At 32.7% G+C, this 25,611-nt stretch overlaps 2 protein-coding genes across 2 annotated transcripts in view; one reads left to right on the top strand and one right to left on the bottom strand.

Annotated features, from left to right (window-relative positions):
• The window catches only part of LOC130447078 (uncharacterized), a 450,284-nt gene that overhangs the window by 192,287 nt on the left and 232,386 nt on the right, over window positions 1-25,611 (top strand). The window contains exons 20-22 of the mRNA XM_056783735.1: window positions 8,074-8,316; window positions 10,812-11,042; window positions 11,156-11,246. Coding sequence (XP_056639713.1) covers window positions 8,074-8,316; window positions 10,812-11,042; window positions 11,156-11,246 — 565 coding nt within the window. The remainder of the gene's footprint in view (window positions 1-8,073; window positions 8,317-10,811; window positions 11,043-11,155; window positions 11,247-25,611) is intronic.
• Window positions 13,054-14,089, bottom strand: LOC130447080 (uncharacterized). Its single transcript, XM_056783737.1, has 2 exons — window positions 13,829-14,089; window positions 13,054-13,541 (listed from the first exon to the last, which is right to left on the bottom strand). Exons 1-2 carry the CDS (start codon window positions 14,042-14,044, stop codon window positions 13,410-13,412), a joined length of 348 nt encoding a protein of 115 aa, XP_056639715.1. The 5' UTR covers window positions 14,045-14,089; the 3' UTR covers window positions 13,054-13,409.

The following is a 25,611-nucleotide window of genomic DNA, read 5'->3' as shown; positions in this document are numbered from 1 at the left end:
AAAAAGATCTAATCCGAGTGGTCTCACCTTTTTTATAGATATCCCCAATGTAGAACTCAGCACTTGCTTATGAAGTAAGTGTGTGGGACGTGGGGTGGGGTGTCGTCTTATTGGTTGACTCGAGTCCTAGAATATTATTCTTTTCACTCCTTTTGTAAGCGTTATCAGTTTTCTTTTATAATAATAATATAACAACAAATCATCGTCTTCTTCTCCCTCCAACATTCCAACAGTACTTGTATAAATTGATTTACAATATGAATAATTATCAAGAAACAACTATATTGGAATTTACGCATATCAGAAAATATCAGCCTTGAATTCTCCGTTTTCTATTTGAATATGTTTAGCCATTGATTTTCACTGTATAAGTTATAAGCAAATATGAGTTCATGAGAACTAAGTAGGAAGGCCAGGAGAATAGAAGTGAATTAGCTTCACAACTGGTTTCGTTCACATTCTTGAAAGGAAGCGCTGAAGCAAGGTATTCTAATCTTACCAGATTTCCTACAAGTCGACTCATTGAAGTCCAGATAAATCCATTACAGATTTCTCCACATGAATTATAATTCTAACAAAGTGAACCAATAGAGTCCATTCTACTTCCAGTGTAGACAAATTGACTACATCGATTTCGCCAATGAATGTACAATTAAGTAGGTAACAATATAATATTGATAAAAATAGTATGAAGTACAGGCTTCAATCAATTTAGAGATCCGCTCATTTCAAAACGCAAACCGAGGTAAACCCTCTATCAAACATCTCGCTTTTATTAATTCGATTCACTTGAAGCCTCATTTAAAAGTTTTGTGCTTTCACAAACGTAGTGTCATTTGCAATGCAAATTTAGGAACAAAATCTAAGGTCGCTCCATTTTTGAATTTTTGAATTCGCAAACAGCATTGACAAAATGTAGAACCGCGGGTACGAAAAAAAATTGTTGAGATCAATTGAACTCGTGAATAGAATATGGTGTTGATGGTGGTTGACAAACGACAATATCGCACAAGTTGTAATTTTCAAGTGGAACGTGATATTCAGATTCAGACGTAGTTGATTTGGTTTAAACGTTGTCATTCTTTTCCTGTTACCTGGAATGGAACCTTTTATGTTGATTTTTAAACGTCATATTTTATATACTTTTCTCTGTTTTTTTATGTGAATTTGCGTATTCACAGAGTAGGTAATTTGCGTGTGATGAGTGAGCTTGTCACACCCATATGTCCTATAATACAATATAGGCAGATATGCTAACAAACAGAAAAATAAAGGAATCCAACATAAGTAATAACCGAAACATCAGCTGAAGTTCGTCCCTCAACTTATATTATTAGTAGTATTGGTTTTGAACAATATTTTTCAGAATTAGTATCGCTATCAATCCTTATTATTAGCAGCGCGTCAGATAGTGTAATCGTGAGTGTTGGTGTAGTGGTGGTGTAAACAGTGTATTACTCTACTACTCTTATTATTAGTTATTATAATCAAAAAGCATCCGTTCAGTACAAAACGTGCGATACAATCAACTGCATCAATTATTCAATAAAGTCAAAAACGAGTACAAAAATAAGAAGAAACGTAACAAAACGAAGAATCAACTGTGAAGACTTTATAACATAAATAATACCTCAAATGAAATTGCATTGAGCTTTCCTTACATGAGAAATTAAATTTTATATCGAATAAAAGAATAAAGCTAATTTTATCTGGTTACAGCTAAAGAATAACGATAAGGGTTAAAATAGCTCAGCCCGAAATAAATCGAGTTAATCTGAGATGAACTAATTTGGCAATTGAAAAGAATTGTTCGGAAAACGAAATAATAGAAAGTGCTGCCAACATCAGAAGAAATATACTCTCCATTGTACTTGAAGAAATCCAATACACAACTGGAGGTTCTAGAATATTGCGCAGTTCCTCAAATTTGTTATAAATTCGACTAAATGATCGAACGATATAAATATTATATTTTTTGGTCGACATCAATTTGATGGAATTGAAATAATAATGATATGGAGAAAGTGTTCATACCATAATAAACCGAAAAGCAGCTTTTATATTGATTATGATACTTAAATATTGTTGGTTGTATACACGATTTTCGTCGCATATCCGGTATGATTTGTTTCTCTCGTCTCAATGTTGAAGGCTGTCAAAGGCCTCGGCTTCTCAAAAGTACTGTGAGAGAAAAATACCTCAAAGTTTTAATTCTTTTTTTTTCTTGGAGATTTATTGTGTACTTCAGCCATTTCCGTTCCAGTGACAACAGTATCTTAAAGGATCTTTCGAACATTTGTTCAAAGGTCCTAGTTAGCATTGGTAATATTCCTTTTATATTTGTCCTAACATGTTCAGTAGGATTTATATCGAAATGATGGTCTGGTAGATTAAATTAACGCGGATGTTCCTTCTTAAAGTCATTATATGGGCAGGATACTACTTTTTATTGCTTTGTCAAGATTTATAATTCTGCTTCTGAACCGAATGAGCAGAAGAGAAGAAGGAGAGTTATTTCAAGGAACCAATTTTCGATGTTACGTTTTCACAAGCACTTGTTTGTAATTTCTGGAGATGGTGATTATGTGAGAGTGAATTGATGCTAACAGAAAACAAAAGAGTTACAATGGTCGCAAACTATTCTCAAAGAACCGTTGAATTTATTTCTTCTTGATAATTTCTCGGGTTTTTAATTTAGATTGAATTATTAGGAGATCACTATCACCTTACAGAAGTTTCACATAAGAAACTCAAGACTAAAGACAAACCTTTCATGAATACTGGACCTGAACTCTTATGTTCTTGATTTGCTAAAATTTAGAGGCGGCATTGTCTTAATTCATTCCGACCAAATAATATATTTCTCCCGTCAACAAACAATTTTGTTCCTTTCTTATAATACGCTTTCTGATATTATTTTAACAGAAAAGAATCAAATCAAATTGTTATTTGACTCATATGAAAAGCAATCGCAGTTTGTACTTTTTTCTAGTTTTCTAAAGTTTCCCAAAGTTTTTCAATTTGTGAGGGAATTTTTTGTCTACTACAATTTTATGTGTAGTCTTCTAACAACCAGTATATCTGAACAGATATCTCAACAGAATATATTTTAGCTTGAGTGGTCTATAGGAAAGGCTCAAAAACATTCGCTTTTTTGACTCCATACTCATCAATGGTAGATCTAAACTACTCACGCACGTCCATTTTCTAATTAACAACTAGCTTTTACCCGCGGCTTCGCTCGCATCGAATCCATTAAATAAGTATTAGAAATCATTATAATAGAAAAGAACGAACTCTGTAGCTATATTAGAAATTGAGATATAGATCTTTAAATGTAGAAAAATTGCCAAAAAACCTACAAAAATCCATAACTCCACATTGAATGTCCGCGCCTAGCTCCTCTCCAACTCAATCGATTTAAATGTTCAAAAATTCAAAAGAAAGAAGATGTTTCAGCGAGTGTTCTTAAACCAAAACGAAGTCTCTATCTTGAATAGAACCTGAGATATTGAGGATAGAACTTATGGATGTGAAAAACTCCCATAAGTAATGTACAGGGGGAATCGCATTTGAGTATAACTTGAGAATGGTGAAAATTAGATGAAATCTGATGATTAATGGCGGATCTGTGCATCAATACCTTTTATTGAAGAAAAAAATTAAGCAATTCGGTTGGGTAGAACGCCTGAACGGACTCGGAATGGAAATCATCAATTTTTTTAATATATAAGATAATCCAAGACTACAAGTAAGCAAGCAACTAGTATGGAAAAGTATTTTACAATAACCAATGTCTCAAAATTAGTTCAATATCAATATTCTTAACGGTCAAGACGAATGAGAAAAACATTTAAGTATCATTTTGCGAATAAATCAAGTGTCTACTTTCATAGTAATTATCATAATTAATCATTATTATTGTCTTATTTCCAAAGCATATCAATATATTCCACTTAATTTTTGAACATGACACGCAAATATTTGAAAAATGGTGTGTTCACTGGTTTAAAAAGTTTTCCTATAAATTTACCCTAAATTTCAATTCATTCTTATATCGTATACGACTCACTCCAATACACTTGTTAAAAACGAATATTGGTTTATCGCTTTCAGTGTGACTTTCCACACAATTGCCTCCTAATCTGTTGTTGCGACGGCTTATCCCTGGATACGGATGTCGTATTTATCTTCACTATATGACCAAGTAAACATTATCTTAACTGAATTGATTCCACACCATTTTTTGTTAGTCTTAGGTACTTACATCGAAATCTGCAAATATTGAGAAACAGTTATTAAGTCTATGGAAGACCATAATATATGATGAAAATTCAGTACATATCATTTGTATTAGCAACTATTATGGGTCAAATTTGTCTTGGAAGGCCAACTGTTATCACCGTTTTACTGCCAAATTCCAGGCACAATCTACAGTGATACATTTTCCCCCTTATCCAATTTGTTTGTCGTAGTGAGTTCGTCATAATAAATAACGATTAAACTTCTAATAAATATAGAAAGCAGTAATATCAACTAAGCCGCAGAATTAACTTTTTTAAATGTCAGCTCCCATCAACTAACTGTTAATATAGACTACGAGGGCTGCTACTAAAGATTTGAGATAAACAAATATTTATAATTAGATATGCTTTATTGTTTTTCAAAATATTGTGATCAATACACTTCTGCATACATTTGAACCAATAATTTTTGAAGCATTTTTCCAATTCCGATTGAGGTAACACATGTGATATGAACGTATGAATCGCTTGTTCAGATGTATCAATACAGTGACCTTGTTACTCTTTGATCTACAGGAATAAGGCGAAATCATAGTATGCCAAACAAGGACTGTACAGCGAATGACCCATCAAAAGACGTTTTTGTTTCAACTGTTCCCATATTCGTGGTGGAGAATCTGCGATTTTATTTGCTGATTTTTTTGACACTTCTGGCAAATAAATGCTGGTGTACCATTCAGAATTGAGCGTCTACGTTGACGCTGGCGACATGTCCAGTGATTCCGATAAAACATGCAACCATTTGCTTCGAAGTACGCGAACAACTTTTGTTGGATTTGGCTCGTCCTGATAGACTCATAAAGTCGATTGTTGTTTAGTTTTGGTTTCATATGTCAAGTTATGCGAACAAATATATTTGACAACCAAAGGTTCATGCAATATCGAATGTGCAAATACAACAAATGCCCAAGTTTGTCTCTATCTCACGGTATGTCACATAACAATCTTGCATTATGAGTTTACGTACAACAACGATGTTTTCAGGCACAGCAGCCGATTTTGAACGAGCTTCACGACATTTATCTTGAGGCGAAATGGGACCATGATTGAATTCGGAAAACCAGCGAATAACGGTAGCTCCAAGCGAGTTGATCGGAAAACTGCTATTGGTATAATCCACGTAGAAAATTATAGAAAATCATCGTAAGAAAATATTACCGATTTAATTGCATTTTTTGACCAAGATGAATGTTTCAAGCAACTGTAAACAATACAAATAGCACTCTTACAACAACACATTCAGTGTAGGTTCACCATTAAAAATTTCAAACTTGATGGCAATGTCAAATTTAACACATGTACATCAGTATTGACATATCTCAAAACTAAAATAGCAACCCTCGTATTATTGTTTTGACGGCACTACCCTTATCTTCAGGATTCCATTTTTAATATGATATTAAATTGTTCGATGAATAGATCTTTTCTATCTGAACTTAGCTGATAAAGAATTTAATATAACTCTCATTGTTGATTGAGAAAGCTAGAGTAGCATTCATTAGACTAAAAAATATCTTGTGTAGTCTCGATCTAAGTTTACAGCTACGCGTCAAGGTATTAAGATGTTACGTGTTTTCTATTCTTTTGTATGGTGTGGAAAAATGGACACTAACGGAAGCAACTCTTAAAAAGCTGGAAACTTTCGAAATGTGGACATATAGGCGTATGCTCCGAATCAGCTGGCAGGATAAACTGGATAATGACGACGTTATGGGTGCAAATGAGAAAGGAGAAAGAGTAAGATATGTTAAGACCAGAAAATTATCTCACCTCGCACATGTAATATGCAATCCTGACACGTATAGTATTTTCATCCAGGGAAAAATAGAGGGAAAACGGAGTCCTGGAAGAAGAAGAACATCCTGGTGTGAAATTTACGACAATGGTTCCGTCAGACAACTAGTTCACTCTTCCGAGCTGCAGTGAACGAAATTATCATAGCCAACGTGATCGCCAACATCCGATAACGAACTCGGCATTATAAGAAGAATTGTTGATTATCAATTTTTGTTAATTTTCACAAATCAAGTGTTTGTGTATGTGAAAGAAAATGGCTTGGAAGCAAGTCCATCAGCCACAGAATTTTTCGATGATACTACTTAAATATTAATTTTAATATCCTTGATAAAATTTACTAATAGATCTAAAGTTTGTCGGTTATCTATGCCTAAAAGGTGTGTGAGGTTTAGAGGTAGGGAGTAGTTTTGTTTAACAAGTAACTGCAACAAATTGTTTGTTTTATGAATGTGATTGCTGCATCCGCAAAAATGTGATTGAGATCAGCACAAGAATTATCGTCGCAAGTACAGACTATGCCTACGAGATATAGTCTGGTCCAACCCGTACATGCGCAAAGATAGCAAAATTAGAATCTACAAGACTTGTATCAGACCCATCATGACGTACGGCATGGAAGTCCACGAGGACACCAACAAGACGAAGCAAATGCTGAGGGTGGCCGAGATAAAAACACTGAGAACAATAGTGGGGAAAACAAGAAGAGACAGAGTGAGAATTATCTTCACTATGAAAATAAAATAAATTTTCATGGACCTCCGCCAATTCTTCCGTGGACCCCTGATGGACTACCTGGATCACTTTGGGAATCACGGGCTCAAATGAATACCTCATTATGTGTTACGTCATTGTGGTTGTTACACGTAAGACAAGATTTTATCGTTGACTAAAAATTGAATAGAAATGCGACAACTTTGACGCATATATCGTCCTCATTGGTTATATATAGAGTTTGAAAATTACTAATTGCATTTATAAATATATTTCACGAAACCTACAACTGCATCATGGGAAAATTTACAAATCACACTATAAATTAATCACGAAGAGGAGTTGAGCCCTGAGAGGCTCTATAAATATTAAAAGTATGTAAAGTTCTTCATGACGCTCCCTGTATATTCTATTTTTCAAACGTGGCAATAATTATCGCTTGCATTTTATAGTTTTCTTCGATAGGTGAATATAACAAAAAATTTTAAAGACCAAACCGCATGGCTTCAAATATAAGAGCATTTGAAAAACTAATGAATCGTTTCAATCGCATTAGTAGAGTGACATACTGAGAAAATACGTGGCAGAAACAAATCTAACTGACGAAAACGATATAAATATCGTTACATATTGAAGAACCGCATCCAAGCGTGAGAAATATTTTACAAAAGCATCTGTTAAGGCACCGTTCAGAGAACCCCTAAAAAACAAAACGCATCCGTAACATATCCAACTCCATTAACAGTTACATGACGGTGATTTAAAAAAAATATTTTGTGAATGCTCCCAATTCACAAACAATTTTACCATTCCCTCTCAACTAGCCAGAACTACAACATCCTAGAGAAGACTACTTGAAAATTATTTGATTTTGCTATATTATTTCTGGGAGTTTATTAAACGGTTTAAAGAAGTCAAATTATGAGGAAATTTAGCAATACTCTTAGTTAAAATAGAGCTTAGAAACAATTAAGTATTATCGTGAAACTACGAATAATAAAACTTTTGTTGCCGAGTGGAGCTTATATAGAGTAGGTATCTTTTTAATTAATTTTTGTTTTGAATAAACTCTGAATGTTACCTCGAGCAAAAGTGAACCTCAGCACAAATTTTCCATAGTTTCTGATAACTGATAACAACTCTGTATACGCTGATATTCAATCTCATATATTTTTTGTAGTTTTAAATCAATTGTATAATTGAATTAATAAATTATCACAAACTCGTGAAACTTTTCTTCCATGATATTTTTCTGTTATAGAAAATCACAGATAACGATACCAAAGAAAATGGTTGCACATCTCCATTTCCATCGCCAGTTAGTAATAGAAGCAGCGCCAGTTATAACAAAGAAAACAACCAAATAAAAGAAATAAATGGAAACACACCACGATTCAAAGGAACGGACGAAATAATTTCTAATGAAATCCAATTGTCTAAAACTGCTACTCAAGTCGAACACCCTGCTACTGATGACCCTTCGATGGGGGCCAACCTCAACGTAGTAAGTATAATAGATTTTCAAAACGTCGGAATCAAATACAAATAGTGCTTCGGGATATATTTATAGTTCATAATGCTCCTAAATGTCCTTGATTTTAGGTCTCTTCTGTTTTAAAATTAGTTATTTTAATAATTTTAATTGAATAGATGTACAGAGAAAAGTATTGAGGAAATTGATAACCTGATATTAAAACAACAGCCTACTGCTGAAAATACAAATGAAATCAAATCGAAAATTTAACTGATACTGTCATACCAGATGAAGTGAAAGAATTTTTATCTTTAGTCCCCAATTTTGCACAAAATATTTCTAGTGATAAAAAATTACCTGTGACAAATATTTTATGTAATATTAAATGCAACACCAATCAAGTAATTGAAGAAATTCAAAATAAGATCTGATACTTGTACTATTATCACTAATAATGTCAAACCTCAGAATATAACTAGGGCCAAAGAATTCATCAATCAAAACAAAAATCTGAAAATTTTGAAAGCAGATAAATTTAATAAAACTGTTATTATAAAATCAGAAGATTGAAGAAAAAAATTCTTATCAAAAACAAAATAATGACCTAATTCGATCTTGGGAAGAACAACTTTCTATTTCGCCAAAATATGCAAAAAAATTGAAAATTCACAATGCCTTACTCCCTGAAATATATTGTTTACCAAAAGTGCACAAGCCTGAAATCTTTCTGCCACGCTTTCCAATACTAAGTGGAGGGGTGGGAGATTTAGAATCACTTCTAGTACAGCTGTTGGTCATGATTCCATGGCTCCGGTTGCACATATGCAGGCTAGTCGTTGTACCTTCGAGATATTGTTACTCGTGGTATTCAAACTAGTTCTAGTGCCCCAAACAACTGTCCCATATGTGATAATTGGTCTCACAATTGCCGTGTAAATCCATAGTAGGATCTTAGAGTTACAACCCCAATTCTTCCCTACGAAGTTTCTGCAAACCATCAGGGCTTTTGTAGCTTTAGTGGTTATCTCTTTTGTTCCAGAAGATTTACTATCTAAAGTGAGTCCTAGATATTTCCCTTCTGTTTTCCACTCAATGATCTGTCCATCTAGGTTTATGGGCTTGTGGTTGAATTTCCTCTTCCTAGTGAAGTAAATTAGATGGCTATTATTTGGGTTGACATTTAGTCCCACCAATCAACATCACCTTTTTGTATAGTTCAGTCCTCTTTGAACTATATCACAGACTGTATTTTCTTGCATGGATGACTATGCTGTTAGCGTATCCTTTACTCTAGTAGATAGTAGTTGTATCATCCATCTGGGGATTGTTTTATATACTCCTCTCTTGCGTCTAATGTTCTTTTGACAGGCTCGTGTGGAGTGTTGTAAGAGGCACCTTCTATGTCTAAGTAGGCACATACTACGTTTTCTTTGTTCGTCAAAGCATTCTGAATTCCATTTGTCAATTGTACCAGTGAAGTCTCTGTAGAATTGCCTCTTTGGTATGCGTATAGTAGTAGTAGTAGAAACGAAGTGAGACTGATTGGTCTGAAGGATTTAGAATGTGGGGTATCCTTCTTTCCTCCAAGGCTCTGGTATGTACACCAGCAGTAGATTGTTTCTACTGAAATGGACCAAGTGTGACAGGATATCCTCCTGACCTCTTTGATAGGTGTTCAAAGCTTATTTCATCCGTTCACTGTTGTATACTTGTTTCGGAATTGCTGCAGTTTCTCTCATAGCTTTGCATGTTTCTCCCTTTTGTTTTCTGAGACCGCACCGTCAACTGAACTTAACTATATTACTTCAACACCAGTTTGAATTTCCTGTGCTTTTAGATGTTTGAGTACTTATATTTCACAATGACATGAAACAAATCTTTTGTTTTCTCAATTTTCCCTTCTTTTTTTATGTTGCTTCTTTGTTTTCACTAAGTATTATTTATATCTTCGGCTTGTGTATAATCATTTTTGTTAACTGTCCATTTATTATTTCAGAACGATGTTCTAAATAGTTTTCACCTTCTGCTATCATTGCAAACTGATTCGCCACATAGTTCCTATCATGGTCCTTCATAAGAAAACTCCAAAATACCCTTTCAAATTCTTTTATACGTATTTTTGTAATTTGTATAGTTGTATCTGACTGATTATTGAGTGAAATTCGGCTTAATATACATCTTTGTCTTGAAGTTATGTTTTTCTTGGAAACTTTCGATCTTTTTTTTCAGTTGGCGTACTCACATATCCAATATGTCTCGTTTATCATAAGTATCATTACTTTCTGGAAAAGTTCAAAATCTAAAAGTCTAAAATGTAAGTAATTAAGTATAATTAAGTTTTGACAAGAGATTATGTAATTTTGATAATAGATTGTTCTGTGATTAGGATACGAATTACAAATTGGATATTTTCACAATATTTGTTATAACCATCATACTAAGTAGTTTGGTATAAATACTGATGGGTTATCCATATTGTCTTATTATAATGTTTCCACCAATATTAATTATCCGATTATTTTCAGGTAATTACTCAAGTAACACCAATCCACGCTCCATTATCCACAAACATAAACACAAATACATTTAATGAAGATGTTGGTGATAAACTTGACAACGAATTTCAAGAAAACGAAAAAGAACATCAAAAGTCGACATCTCCAGCTATATATGAATCGGAAAGTGAAGAAGACGATGATGAAGAAGACGACGTTCGGGAACTGGAAGGAAGGACTGTCTCCGCCAAGGGGTATGCGGTGAGTAAAAACGATATACGTAGTCACTTCATTGGAAAAAAATTCGGGAATATTCAGCATTTACTTACTGTGTTGAAATACCTTTCATCTAAATAGCCCGTTTGTGTTTATAGATTGATAGAGCAAGTGCTGGAAACGTTAAAAGAACTAAAGAAGAAATAATTGCAGATACTGAAGCAGAAGATGATTATGGTTACACGATGAGTAAGTACTACAATTTTATGATAAAAAGTATAAAGCATGCCTGTTAATATGTGTATTTTTTATGAAATTTTAACTCCTTAAGATACCAAATAGTAGTAATAACAAAGTTCAAAATCAAAAAATATTCCTATTTCTATCAGCGATCGTAAAAAATACCCAACAAACAAAGAATTGTTTACTGTTATATAAGGTCTACAGTTAGAGAAAATTCATTCTCACATGCGCGTGACAAAACCCGTCCCTCTAAGGATCAACCCCCGGATATATCCACGGTTAGGTACGAAGAAAGACATTCCACCAACCCTCTGTCTTTTCGACAGGTCCTCATCCTTTCCTTCCTCTCCCCTAAGTTCTAAGGGAGACTCTGGGAGGTCTTACCTTTTTGTTAATAGATTAATAGATTAGCCTATTGGCTACACACTCTTGGCTTCTTGCTCTGGACGTTTTAATGTGTGTGTGTTTCGCTGCCACGGGTAAGCCTTTTCCAGCCTTCTTCGGCAAAAAGAGATCTAATCTAAGTGGCCATAGTGTAAAGGTCCGTCATGCCTTACAGTCACTGCCTTGCACGATCGTTACATTTATACATATAGATTACAGCGTTGACGAGGTTTTCCAAAATTAGAGAAAATAAAGAAGAAAATAAGGTAAACAACAGTTATACATTTGAAATGATAAAATAGAAACTTTTTCAATTTTAAAAACCAAACCTTTTTGTAAAATAAAGCCGCTTTATTTCTAAACTTTACAGTTCAACAAGTGGTGCCTGCTATAACAGATAATTACGACTATGTAGTATAACAATTAGCGTTGCCAGGCGTCCGGATAAAGCCGGACACAGGTAGGCTTTTTAATTGCGTGTCAGGCGAAAATAAACGGTGTGCGGCTTGTCCGGTTTTTATTAGGCTTTTTACACTTGTGTGTCCGAGCTCAAGTATCGAGTGTCGATCACTCACGCAGGCCGAAGTGCCGCCCGTCCCTGCGCTGTCGGCTGTTCATTCTTTCGTAGCCAGGGTTCCCAGTTCAGTGGTTTTCCTCCTAAATTTAGGAGGAAAAGATGTGGGATAAGATGTTTTTAGGGGTATTTTTAGGGATTTTTATAACATTTTAAAGAATAAGTTGAGTAACATAATATCGATTGAAACGTTACAAAATAGGATTACGGTTCAATCCACACTACAACGGATCAAGCACAACATTTCAACCATCCGCAAAAATGTTAAAATTATTTAATGTCAATATGTATGATTACAACAAATCAGAATTTGAGGAAATGATTTTTCACTTGAAGTTTTAGACAATTTATGAATAAAGAATTTAAAAAATTATGTTGCCGAATGTAATCATTTATTGATCGTTTGAAATTTTTTATTTGTTTAATGATATTTTATTATTTTTAATTTTACCTATTTAATAATTTAGAATTTAATTGATAAGATATTTTGGGTAATCCCTAGTAATTGATTTTAGAGGTTTTTAATTGGGAGGATTTAATTGTTAGTAGTTGGGAACACACACAAATAACGTGGCACCAGTCGCCATTCCATGGATTGTTGCTTCGATTCTGGTGTGACATAGGCCACCCATGTTTCGTCACCAGTAACAATTTGGTCTAAAAAATCTTCACCTTCATTGTGGTACCGCTGAAGGAAAGTCATTGCACATCGCAAGATAATTTCCGTTATTTCAAGTTCTCGGTCACAATGCGATACAAATCACTACGAGAATATTGAGGAAAGTAGTCGCACAATGATGAAATTGTAAAGCGTCTGATTTCTCTCATCTTTTCGTCCACTTTCTGCACCAAATCTTCATTAACGACCAAAGGACGCCCACTCCGTTCTACATCATGCACATTTGTGCGGCCATCTTTAAATGCTCTCACCCATTTCCTTACCATTCCATCACTCATAATGTTTTTTCCGTAAACTTTACAAATCTCACGATGAATATCGATCGGTTTTACGCCTTTAGCACTAAGAAATCGTATAACAGCCCGTACTTCACAATCGGCGGGACTCACGATTGTCGGAGACATCCAGTAAACAACGTACGCGATAAAGAATCAGACTGTAATGGCGTCAGTGCGAAGACAAGAGATGTAGATGACCAGCGCGCATGTGCGGAACGCCGACTGGTTGCGGCGGCGGAATTGCAGAACGGTACTTACTTAAAAAATATGCCTCGTAGTTCGGCATCCTGTTCCACGTTCCTATGTTGAACGGAAGATCCGGGTTCTTCTGCGATTGCTTTCATTGCCTTTTCAATTAGCAGTAGACTACGACCCCTCATCATCTGCTAAATAACAATTGCAATTTAGAATAATTTAACAATAATGTATTACCTCAAGAAAATATGTAATTTTCTTGTGAATAGGTAATAACATAAATTGTGAATATATTTCTTTTAATTTATAATGTATGTAAAAAATATGAGTACAGAAAGATTTATTATTTAATAGAATTAGGACTTAATATATATTTAAAAATAATAGATTTTCACCTTTGACGAACAATACTGAACATTTTTGAAACAATACAAAAAATCATACATTTAAATTACATTAAAAACTAAGATATACTTACTTTCGAACGTAAATATTTAATATCTGATGCCTTTCCAATAAATTGCTTTATATCATTTGAAGAAAGCGTTCTAGCTTTTTTAGGCTCATATCCTTCAGATTTTCTTTTAAGTGAGGCTTGTAATTTAGGGTACTTGGATATATCCACTTTTTGTTTCATAGATAATGTAGATTTTAAATTCAATAATAGAGAATTAGCGTACCACCAATTGGACATTTTTATAAATATAAATATGGTTGTCTTCGTGGTATGCGTAGCCAAATTTAGGCTATTCAAATATTTTTTGAGTTTTTTAAATTTAATGCAGTGTCATTCTGGGTGTGCAGCAAAAAAAGAGGTGTTGTCTTACTGTCTATAAGTTTACATGGTGGAAGGTTTTCAGCAGTTTTTAAAAAGTGACTGTGAAGTTTATTTGTATTCAGAAGCGACCATATATTTTTGATATACTTCAAATCTATTAGGATATATGTTATTCGTATGAATAATGAAAGAAATTATTTCAGGAAGATTTTTCGAATATTTACGAATGCAGCCCTGGAAATTGACTTATTTTTCATAAATTTTTTCACTTAAAGTTAGTTTTAACTGATTGTTTCTCAAATTCGTTCAGTAAGATGTATATGTATATGATCTTTTGGATGTTTTGTAGTAGAGGAATCCATTCTGTAAATTATATGCGTGTATAACTTGGAAAATCATTCCTTTTCTATCGACTCCATTGTACTCGCACCCATTCAATTCATTATTATTTTCCCTTAACGCTGATAAATTACTTCTATGATCGCTGTGGGTATAAAGTGTCACATCCTAGTTCTGCACGTACCCCTAGTTTGTGCACCTCGCTAAAAATTTTAATTAATACAAGAAAAAAAAAACTTACAGTGAATATCACAATATACAAATATACACGAGACGAATTAATTGCATGATTTGAATAGTTTTTTGAGGGTCATTACCTCCAAAAAAATGGGATAGTATGAAAAAATATGCCTGTAAGAAGATAAAATTACATATAATATTCTAATGAGGCTGAAAGTTGTAATCTGAGACCATTTTAAAAATATTAAAAAAATCCATTGATCCTATTACATTTCGTAGCGACAGTTAAAAGTATCTTCTCACTATATACGTATAACGGTGGAAGTGGAGTCTGTGTTAAACGAAAAAAAATTGATGTTAATTTCTAGAACACCATTTGATGAATGATGCCCACCAAAGTGAAACCGTAGAAACGATATTCCATTCATCTTCTGATGGAAGAAAAATAGCTTTATCAATAAATTCCTGTCATAATATTTATCCAATTTTTTCAGGCTTTTTATTAGTGTTTACTTGAAAGCCATCATTTTGTTTGAACTAGCGTGAAATATAATCTACCCCTTTGTAGAGGGATTTGAGTGAAGTTTGTAGTGTAAATATTTTAGTTCTATTTATGTCATTAAACGACGAATATTGTTTATCACCTGTTCATTTTGGTAATTTACAAATTGCTCTCTACAATATCGATACCCATCCTTATACACAACAGACAAATCGAGAATAATCACCTAATATACTCGTTATTAAAATTTATTTATGCTGGTGGACAGAACTCTCTAAAGGATTAATGGAAATTCGGAGAGAAATTGTATAAGTTAATTTCACTATCGATTTCAAGAGATTTAGAGAGAAAAGAAAATGTACTAAGCTTCACATTCGAGAGATGAAACAATAACTAATCGTACATATTTCAAATGCGAGGTGTGGCTATTCAATTCTAGTTCTTGTTCTAACTAGTCAACAAATTAGACCTTTTGATATATTAATGCATCTAAATGTTCTTGATTTTAGGTCTGTCCTGTTTCAAAATTAGTTTTTCTTGTTAATTTTTAAAAGAAAGATAAATTTTGAGGTTTCGACCTTTTTTTAAGTCTTTCAAAATATGATATTGACACTGACAATTTGCTTATTTATATTGATTTATAGATCACCTCCATCATGAATATCAAAATAAGGATAAAATCAACTTAGAATTTATCCGGAAAAAAAAATGATAAATAACATATTCAAGAAGAGGATAAACAGAAACTACAATCAATTTAAAAACAAAACAGAAATGGAACATCAAAACATAAAACATTTTTCCTTACCATATGTACAAGGACTTTCCCAACAATTCTCGAATTATTTCAATGAATGTTATATTAGTATGTCATAAAGGACATAATATTTCACTAAATTTAAATCTAACTAACCAAAAAACAGAAGAAGTAATATTATATATCAAAAGCCTTATACTAATTGTTGCCTACATAGGGCAAACATCTCAGTATTTAGAAAATAGACTAAGAGGTCATCAATACGATTAAAAAAATAGAACTCCATTTTTGGAACGGAATTTAATACATGAAAAAGAGAATTTTTAGAAATGGTTCACATTCATGTGATCGAAAAATCTATAAATGATAAAAAAGATCTAAATTAAGTAAAATTTTCAGCTCTATTTTGTAAATTCTAATAAAACTACAAATAATTTAATTGATTACTATTATATATGTTATATATGTTACTGTTATATATATTAGAACAAAGTTCTAAGTTGATTTTATCCACAAAAGGAACACAAAAGTTTGATGGAACCTGCATTTATTCGGTTATCTTATAGGTACACCGCGCGCCATACAATCAAATGGAAACAAATGAGAGTGAATACATTAGTTGGAGGAATTATATACACTTTCTGTATTTTGACCTTCATGGTTTGTTTACATTAGTTTGTGTTTATTATTCCTCGTTTATTAAGTTTCATCAATAATCGGATCTACAATACCTAACAATGTTTTAATTGTAGAATAAACTATGTTATACGTGAGCAGTAGATAATAATTCTCAAATTACATAATGTTCCTACCTAATTAAAAGCCGTTTTCATGAAAAATTACCACTGTTTTCAATTAACAGATGAGTTTTATTGATTTTTCCGAAAGAAGTAGAGGTTAACGCCAAAAATGTGGATCAATGAATTTCATGGCATATTTTGTGAATATCCGTATACCATAATATTTTACGGCGGCGAATAAACAGTTCGGTTATATGTGGTAATCATGCAATCCGCTTAATTCCCTCTTAGTTTAATAATTTTTCTATCAATTTAAATCGATACTGTATATCTTCGGTCCTCTGGGATTATCTCTATGACCATAAAGGTGATCAAAGGAAAGAGACCAATTTATCAGCACGATCGTTCTTTGTGATTGGATTCCAGTCCTGGGGGAGTTCTATAATATTATATCCTTTGGTACTCTGTAAATGAATTTTTCGTTATAAAATTCAGATCACATCCTGGAACATATTATGAACTTAATATACCAATATTTCAGTTTCTTGAAATCAAATGATAATAATATATTGGGTTATTTCTCAATTACACATTATATTGAATTAAATAGTATTTTAAACTAACTATAAATCTGTATAATACTTATCACGAACTAAAATCAAAGTAAATTGAAGTACTAATTTGAAATTAACCTGTTTATGAATCAAACATCAGTTATAATTGCAAATTTTTGGGAGTGGAATTTATTTCAGGATTCCGAAACAACAATTTCAAGTGTATGAAATATATGAACATTAAATATACGAGTAAGTCTTTAATATGTAATTTCGTCCAATATACCTGATACAAATTCTAAGTCTTCTTTTCTTTTGGTCAAAATTATATTTGGTAAGGCACATATTTGTAGGCTGGTAATTTATCATTACTTACTACCCCTAGTAGGTCTTTTCACATAATACGCTCATAAAAGACGTACTCTCCTCTCACCACAGAGCATCTGAAATCCCGCTAGTTCATTGAGGAGGAAACTGCAGACCACGTCATAGGTGAGCGCCCAAAAATTACAACGTAAGAGTTTCACATTCTTTGACAAGCTTGGCACTTTGATTAGTGACGTCGAAAGGCTTAAGTTCAAGTGAGGCAGATGGGCTTATCAGAAAGTCTATGTGCACAACAATCTACGATTACCCACAATCCAACTATAAACTAATTCCGCTACTATTATTCGTGATAACATCCGTAAGATATGGTTCTATATATTTGTTCAATACCTTCGATATCTACACAGGGCAACATTATTTCTTGCGCAGTGCTTTTTAATGTTCATTGTTCCAATTATGAATTCCCAAACTTTGTAATCTTGTTTGTAATTTCCTTAATGTATGTCATACATTGTTTGCCACACTGTATATACACTAATGTTGCGTATTTGTTGAAATCGACAAGAATATAATGGTAATGGTAGAAATTTATAACTCTGTAAATGATACTAACAAACTTTTAGGGTTCAAATGAACGGAAAATTGCATGAACTCAAATATATCTACTACTACAACTATTATTTATATCACCATTCAGACACAAGATAATACATGGAAAACGTCGGATCTAAGATTATCCTCCACTCAATAATGATCCCTTGGAATTCTAGCTACAATAACTGAAACTCATCGCCCTAGACACATAAACCGAAAATAAAGGTGATTAATTTTCTGTTGGATAAAGTATAAGGATCGCTGGAACGGTAGTAGCAAACATAATCGTAAGATGCAGTCTAAGGAGTTGAATATGTTCTCTCCTAATTTCCAAAACAAACTATGCTTCCAAAATACGTCCTATTAACACTATAAGTTCTCTAGTGCTAATAACGATTTAATTAATGTACATTCTGATGTAGATCAGTTATAACGAGAATGCTTTACTATAATATCCCGTCACGAATTGCCCATACAATGTATTCTATATAAATTTGTCTTTTCTATTCCCGAATGTTATTATTTACATTTTCTTCTATTACACGTTGGTGATATTCATATTAAACACACTGTTTATTACCATCACTGCCCGAGCAGTCACAAATATAGTATCTGACGCGCATTTAGATAACCATGTTCTCGTCTTCAGGTACCGAAGGTGGATTGTTGACCGTCAGACCGTCAGAATTATTTTCTAGTCTTGACTGTAACACTTTCTGGACATGTTCAAGCTATCCAACTCTCCACTCTTATAAAAAATACTTATTCTAGGTTCCAACAAATTGCTTATCACTTCTTGAATGAGTTTCCCTCCGTAGAGACTTTGTTCGGTATCTTCGCATCGCATAGCTTCTTTCGAATCCATGTGTCGCACGAATGTGGAGTTTTTCTATTGTTTCTTAAATGAGAATTTTAGCTCACGACTTGTAGATCCATTAAAATTATCAAATCGATCAGTTCACTTGGAAGTCCTTTGCGTCGAACAACCTTTTTCATTTCGTCTTATATTTTATTATTTATGTTAGTATTTCTAGTTTGCTTGTTCAAAGCTCTTAAATAATATTCAAAGAATTAAGAATCAGAGCAAATGGTCTATCATTTCCAAGGGTCAAAATCTGGTCCGTTACTGATTTTTGATTTCCACAGTCTCCTTGATATTTGCCTAGAACATTCTAGGCAGATCCATCTACAAATATTCTCTGTTTTTTATATCTTGAAAATATTTTATAGTTTCTTGCCTGAAATTTGTTCTCTTACACATTCAACTGTTTTTGTTGCCTTTTCTTCCTCCTAAAGATTTATTCAATTGCCTTTTCTCTAAGTATTCGTTCATAACTTGATTCAATCAATATTTCCCGTACAAATATTTTTATTACTTTTATTATCAATGTTCCAGACTTTCTTGGTATCTATCTTTAATTTCTAAGATTTTGAAACATTCCGTATATTGTTTTTGTATTTATTTTTTTTACTTACTCTTGTAATTCTGCAATTGTCATCAGGTCATTTCTTGATAAAGATCTTTCATCTGGGAAGAACCAGGTGCTTACGAGTATATACATTTCGCCACTTTTTACTTGTACAGCTTTTGGTGTAACAGATTTCCTAATCTGTTTAATAGGTCCTAGAATAACTAAGAAAGATACGGTATTTCAAAAAACAATGTAGAAGATTGCCTTGCTATTAAACTCCGTTAAACTGGGGACTTGTGCAGTAGTATACAATATTTATTTAAAATTTCGAAACAATAATTGTCGTTATAATTATTGAAACCTGCAACACACTGAAATAAGAGATTAAGGATAATAAAAGTTTATAAATATTCATTTTATTTTAAACATCAATTGAAAAAAATTTCTTCAATATCGTTCACATTGGTTTGTTTCTGGTTTTGAAAAGGAAAAGCAACATACATTTGAAAAAAAACCAAATTATGTCAGAACAATAATATCATTAAATGTTTTTTTATGTGTTATGTATTTTTCCAATTATTTTGTAAATATGGCAAAGCTGTCGATATCACACGTTTTCATCAATGTGTAGTAGGAGAACGTGTTGTTAATTTGGTAACAAATATATTGACACAATTATAAAAAGAAATAGTATCAAGAACTATCTCCGCTCAACAATAATTTAAACTTTTCAAAATAAATAAATAGTTTAAACTATCATATTTTTTTTATCCTTTTTTTGCTTCTGTCTTCCAAAAGTAGAAAGATGACTTTCCATTTTTTTCGTCACGTCGGATGAGGTGCACTTTGTGTATGTCTCATTTGTCTGATCCCATGAAATAGGCTGCCTTATAATCAATTACCTCTAAAAACTTTTCCCTGCTCCACTCTATAGCTACTCACAGTTAAAACACTACAAACGCAACGAACGAACGAACGTTCAAAACTGCCGTATCCACTGAACACCTACGAACGAGTAAATCCTGCTTACCGACAAACCTCTGAAAATGTTTTGCTAGTTCGTTTTGTACCGAGCAATATACTGATCGGACGAATTAGACACAGCGCGCGCGACAGGTTTGGTTCGTTCGGAGTGTTTTGTTACAAGTGAATATCCACTATTACGATTTACTATTCAGTACAACTGCCTCTAATCAAAGTTGATTTACATTCTTTATCGTTAAAATATTGGTTCAATAACTTCCACATTGTGTCCTGCAATCACAAATTTCATATTAATGTTTATACAAAAGACCTAAAACATCAAATTGGAAATGTCCACTTATGCGAAATTTATAAATGTTCATATATCAAAATATTGTTTCTAGTGACTCTAGTTTAACAGGGAAAACGTTTTGAACAAAAATTGTGTAGCATCTATAAAATTCAATAATTGATATTCATATCTTGATTCTTCAAATAAAGTTTTTTGTGATTTTGTTGTTGATGAATATGAATTATATAACAAGTATATATAAGTTACAGTGAAAATTATACTACAAATGAGCTGCGAAAAAATGAAATTGAGTCCAATCTACTGTAAGGAAACGATCCTTGTCTTAGCAATTATCAAGGTGCAAATGTACGAAACAGAGCGACGGTGAAGACTGTATAAAACAAGATGATATAAATCGAAAGTGCTGTATCAATCGATTTATTTTATTTTATTGAACAATGCATTTTGAATATGTAACCAATATAGTTTATAATACGGAATTTAAAATAATGGCAGTACTGTTAATATTCAGTGGGATAGATTAGCTCGATATATAGTTGTCAACTTTTATTCTAGTGATTTAAATATAATTATATCTCGGATATTTATTAACATTGTGCAACAAAGATGAAAACCTTCACCAACTGTCAATATGATATTGCAATCAATTATACATTAGCTCAACATCTGGATTACGCAAATAACTAGGTAATTTTTGTTTGAACTTTTCATTTTCCAAACTTGTTCTGACGAACAGTCTTTATTTTTGGCAGTTGAAAATGAACAAATCAACACATTTGCTTAGACTGAGATAGTTCAATTGGAATGCTAAATCAAAGTTAATAAGATCCACAGATTATAAAATCTTTAAATTGGAGTAGTGTATGTAGACATAATAGGAAAAATAGTATGAAAAACTATATGAAACATTACATTGAATCAAACTGGCCTCATCAACTATATCATAGATTAAATTATTTATTTATATATAATGAAAGGACTTGGTCTAGCTGCGACAGTTCAATTGATCAACACCAAAATATGAGAAAGTTATGTATATGGATTTGATTTGAGAGGTATTTTTGATGGGAGGTGTCTGATACAATTGAAGACACTATACGTACACATATCCATCTATATTGAATACTGATTTCACCTACATAAACTTGATCACCTTTCGACCATAATTTGGCTAATAAGTTTGAGAATCAATTGACACTTACGATGATTACAATTCAAGCACATTTTGTCACTGATGAATAGGTTACAAAGTACCGATGTGATACTGATGTAGGAAAACATAATACCGATGAGTTCGGGAGTGAGTAGATGACGTGAAAATAATACTACAACATAAAAAAATTTCCCATAGGATCCCTCGCTTTTGAGTTATAGGCATTTGAAGTTAGGAAATCCGAATTTTATTGAAGTATACTTTCTAAATTATACATTCGTACCTATGTCCATATAGTGTATTTGATGGAATAAATAATTCTACAGTACTATCTGAAGGCCAGGGACGACTTATGCCCAATGGTTAACAGAGATTAGATTTTTAGACCGTTGTACATGCCAAGGAAACCGTTCGCCATAAAGGGACATTCTGACGAAAATTATCATAAATTGTTATTATTCATTGAAAATACTAACAAGACGTATTAAAACACAATCAAAAACTAATTGAACTGCTAAATATCGTTTTATATACATATGGAAAAAATTGAATTGTAGAAAAATTTATTTGGTTAGCCTAAAACTTATAAAATAAAAACAAAAAAAATATTCAAATTGGGCACTTTGCCCTTCTACACTGCTACTTCTACACTCTTCCGGAGTCTACGGAGAATATTTATTCAAACTTTGAAGAGCATTCCAAGATTTTGTCTCATAGTGTCACAATAGAAGTTTATTCTATCTGTAAAAGTGCAAGGTGCCCACTTCGAATTTATTAAAAATGTATTCAAGTGGAACTTATATCATTGTACTCTTTTATCTAGATTCATATGGTCAAAATTAACCAGTTTGTCTATAAATCGTGAAACATATGCGTTTTTGAAAACATTATTGGTAAGAAGACCCTCTCCAAATGAAGAAATTTTTGATATCTATCTTATGCATTCACACATTTAGGAGAAAAATTCGCATGTTAATTTCAAGTTCCACCAAGTTACACGAGATAAACGTTAGTAACTTCACTATTTAAGTCCCTCTTTATATTTTCTTATTACGGTTGAAAACAATAGGTTTGATTCGGTTCCACATATGATACTTCCTATTTTCGAATAAGAAAAATAATTATCTTAAAATACGAAGATTAAAATCCAATTTTTAGCACTGCGTATTCTAAGAGCCAACAATATTTTTATGAGCAATTCGAGGAGGTTTTATCATAATTAGGGGTCTAAAATATACGGTTGAGAGATCAAAAGTTTTACGACTAGGTTTTCGAATATTGTTATTGGCGTTTGTAAGTCTAGTCAAGTCTATAAAATGCCTGCCATTTCAATAGATCTGATGGTAAACATCTTTATTTGAACATTGATATTACAAAAATGACATCTTTAAACTAACTAAATATTTATACTAAAATTAGTTCTTCTCATTAGGAATAGATAGGAAGGAAGTATTGCAATGCAGAGTTTCATTTTTATATACTTTTGTTTATATTGTTTTTATGGAATTCGTTTTATGCTTTCTTAGTAATTAAGTTAATACGACGAAATTAATAAACTTGAAGGGGCTTTGCAGAGAAGTTGCGAAAAGAGTTAGTATATAGAAAGGATATACTCTTCTTAGTAGAGTGAAATCCAATTTGATAAATGGAACCAGCGTTACTGTGAAACATTTTCTCATTTGAAATGTCTTCTTAATATCGAAATTCTGAACGGAATAGGACAGATTTCATTATCTTTGCTGAAGCTAAAATCAGTTTAACTTTTGTGAATCTTCGTCCGTAATTTATCATGACAGATGAGAAAGACATGAGGATGAGATTTCGTTTTGTTACGACATTATTACAGTTAGGAACTTTACAGAATACATTAAATTGTTCAAAATACTTCTCACCCTAAAATAGCGTCTGACGATATGAGTTAAATACAGAGTTTTATTTCTATTTTCTACATTTATGAAATTTGTATTTAATTAAATCATAGATATACATTTTATTTATTTTATGAAAACCTGGAAGATATCCCTATGATGGTGATCTAATCATTATTACGATCAATGAACAATTTTGTTCTATCCTAAGTGTTTGTAAACTAATGGTCTTACTCAGTGTAGCTCCTTCAATTATTATAACTACAATTATTATAGTCAACACTAATATGTAAAATTTGACACTTTGCTCTGCCAAGCACATAGATAACTCAAAAGGCTTCGTCCTCTTCAGTCGTCTTTCTAGGTTCGTGTTATTGAGGAGCAGGATTGCCTCGATATTCACATGTTTCAAGAGCCGCTATTCGTGACTCTATGTCTCCAGGTCCCGATGAACATCGCTAAGTACCATGATGCATCAACGATTTCCTTAGCATTTTATTTTCATGTCTTTGGATTATTTAGGTGTTGCTTTCGCTGGCACATCCTCATATTTGAATCCCGTAGGTACATACAGGTTTCAGGATTTGTTCGTATACAATTAGTTTATTATAAATTGATAGAATGGATTGTCTTCAAAGCAACCATTACATTTTCTTGTATCTTTACCTAGTTCTTCTTGTTTCTTTTTTATGTGAGGTATCCAGCTTAATTTCGCATCTAATGTTAGTCCCAGATATTTTGCTGTTTTAGCATATGGTATCTGTTCATCGTCTATTCGTACTGGTACATATTTCTATATCTTAAATTTTCTGTAATATACTAACCTAACGTAACCTAACCACAATAATAATGTTATTTATTGGAAACCACTGTACAATACTGTGCCTAAAAAAAATGAAGACTAGGTGCAATGTCCCAATGGGCACATATGAGCATATATAAAAACCATAAGCAATGTATTATGAGAAGATTAATATGGGGCATAAGTGTAAAAAGTAGAAGGACAAATAAATAAAGTGAAGGTAGAATAACAATGTAAGATATTGAAAAACCATTACTAATGCTAAGTAGAGATAGGGTATACCCGTTAGTGCTGGATAGTTGTAGATAGAAGAAAAAAAAACACAATGAAAACCATGTATAAGAAATAAAAATCTTGTTAGGCTGTTTTCAAGATGGTATAAGAGTAGAAGAATGATTAGGAGAAAAAAGGTTATTGAGAACGTTTTAAAAGATTAGGCGATTTCAAGAAATTTTAAAATCTTTTGTTACATTTGTTTCTCCTGACACACCTGTTGAAAAGTATTGGGTATTTAAAAAAACTGTACTTATTTTGAATGAAAATATAATTATAGTACATATTTCATTTTTTTTTGCTGCAGACAGCAAACAATAAAAGCAGTAAGAGCAGCCGGATGTCTGAACGACACTATATGGAAAAATAAATACATAAGTATTGAGGTCAAGTCAAGAACCTACATAACTGTAATCAGACCCATAATGAGGTACACAGCAGAAGCAAAAAGGCTCCTGGAAACGAGCGAAATGAAAGTCCTACGAAAAATTACAGGAAAAACGCTTCTAAACGTGGAACGTACCGACGACATAAGGCAAAAATGCAGAGTGGAAAATATTAACGAATGGGTACTAAGCAGAAAGCGCGAATGGGACGAACACATAAGTAGAATGAGCGAGGAAAGAATAGAAAGGATAGCACGAGACAACTTACCACCGGGGAGAAGAAATTTGGGAAGGCCAAGAAAAAGATGGAGTGATAATCT

Source organism: Diorhabda sublineata, chromosome 7 (assembly GCF_026230105.1).
Source record: "Diorhabda sublineata isolate icDioSubl1.1 chromosome 7, icDioSubl1.1, whole genome shotgun sequence".
Taxonomy (NCBI): domain Eukaryota; kingdom Metazoa; phylum Arthropoda; class Insecta; order Coleoptera; family Chrysomelidae; genus Diorhabda; species Diorhabda sublineata.
Note: the sequence above shows the minus strand (reverse complement) of the source record. Positions and strands in the feature narration are given on the sequence as shown.

Coding starts and splice junctions, on each gene's coding strand:
- LOC130447080 (XM_056783737.1), bottom strand. CDS start 14,044: ATGTCCAATTGGTGGTACGCTAATTCTCTATTATTGAATTTAAAATCT. Junction 13,542..13,828: donor TTAAATATTTACGTTCGAAA/GTAAGTATATCT, acceptor ATTGTTATTTAG/CAGATGATGAGGGGTCGTAG.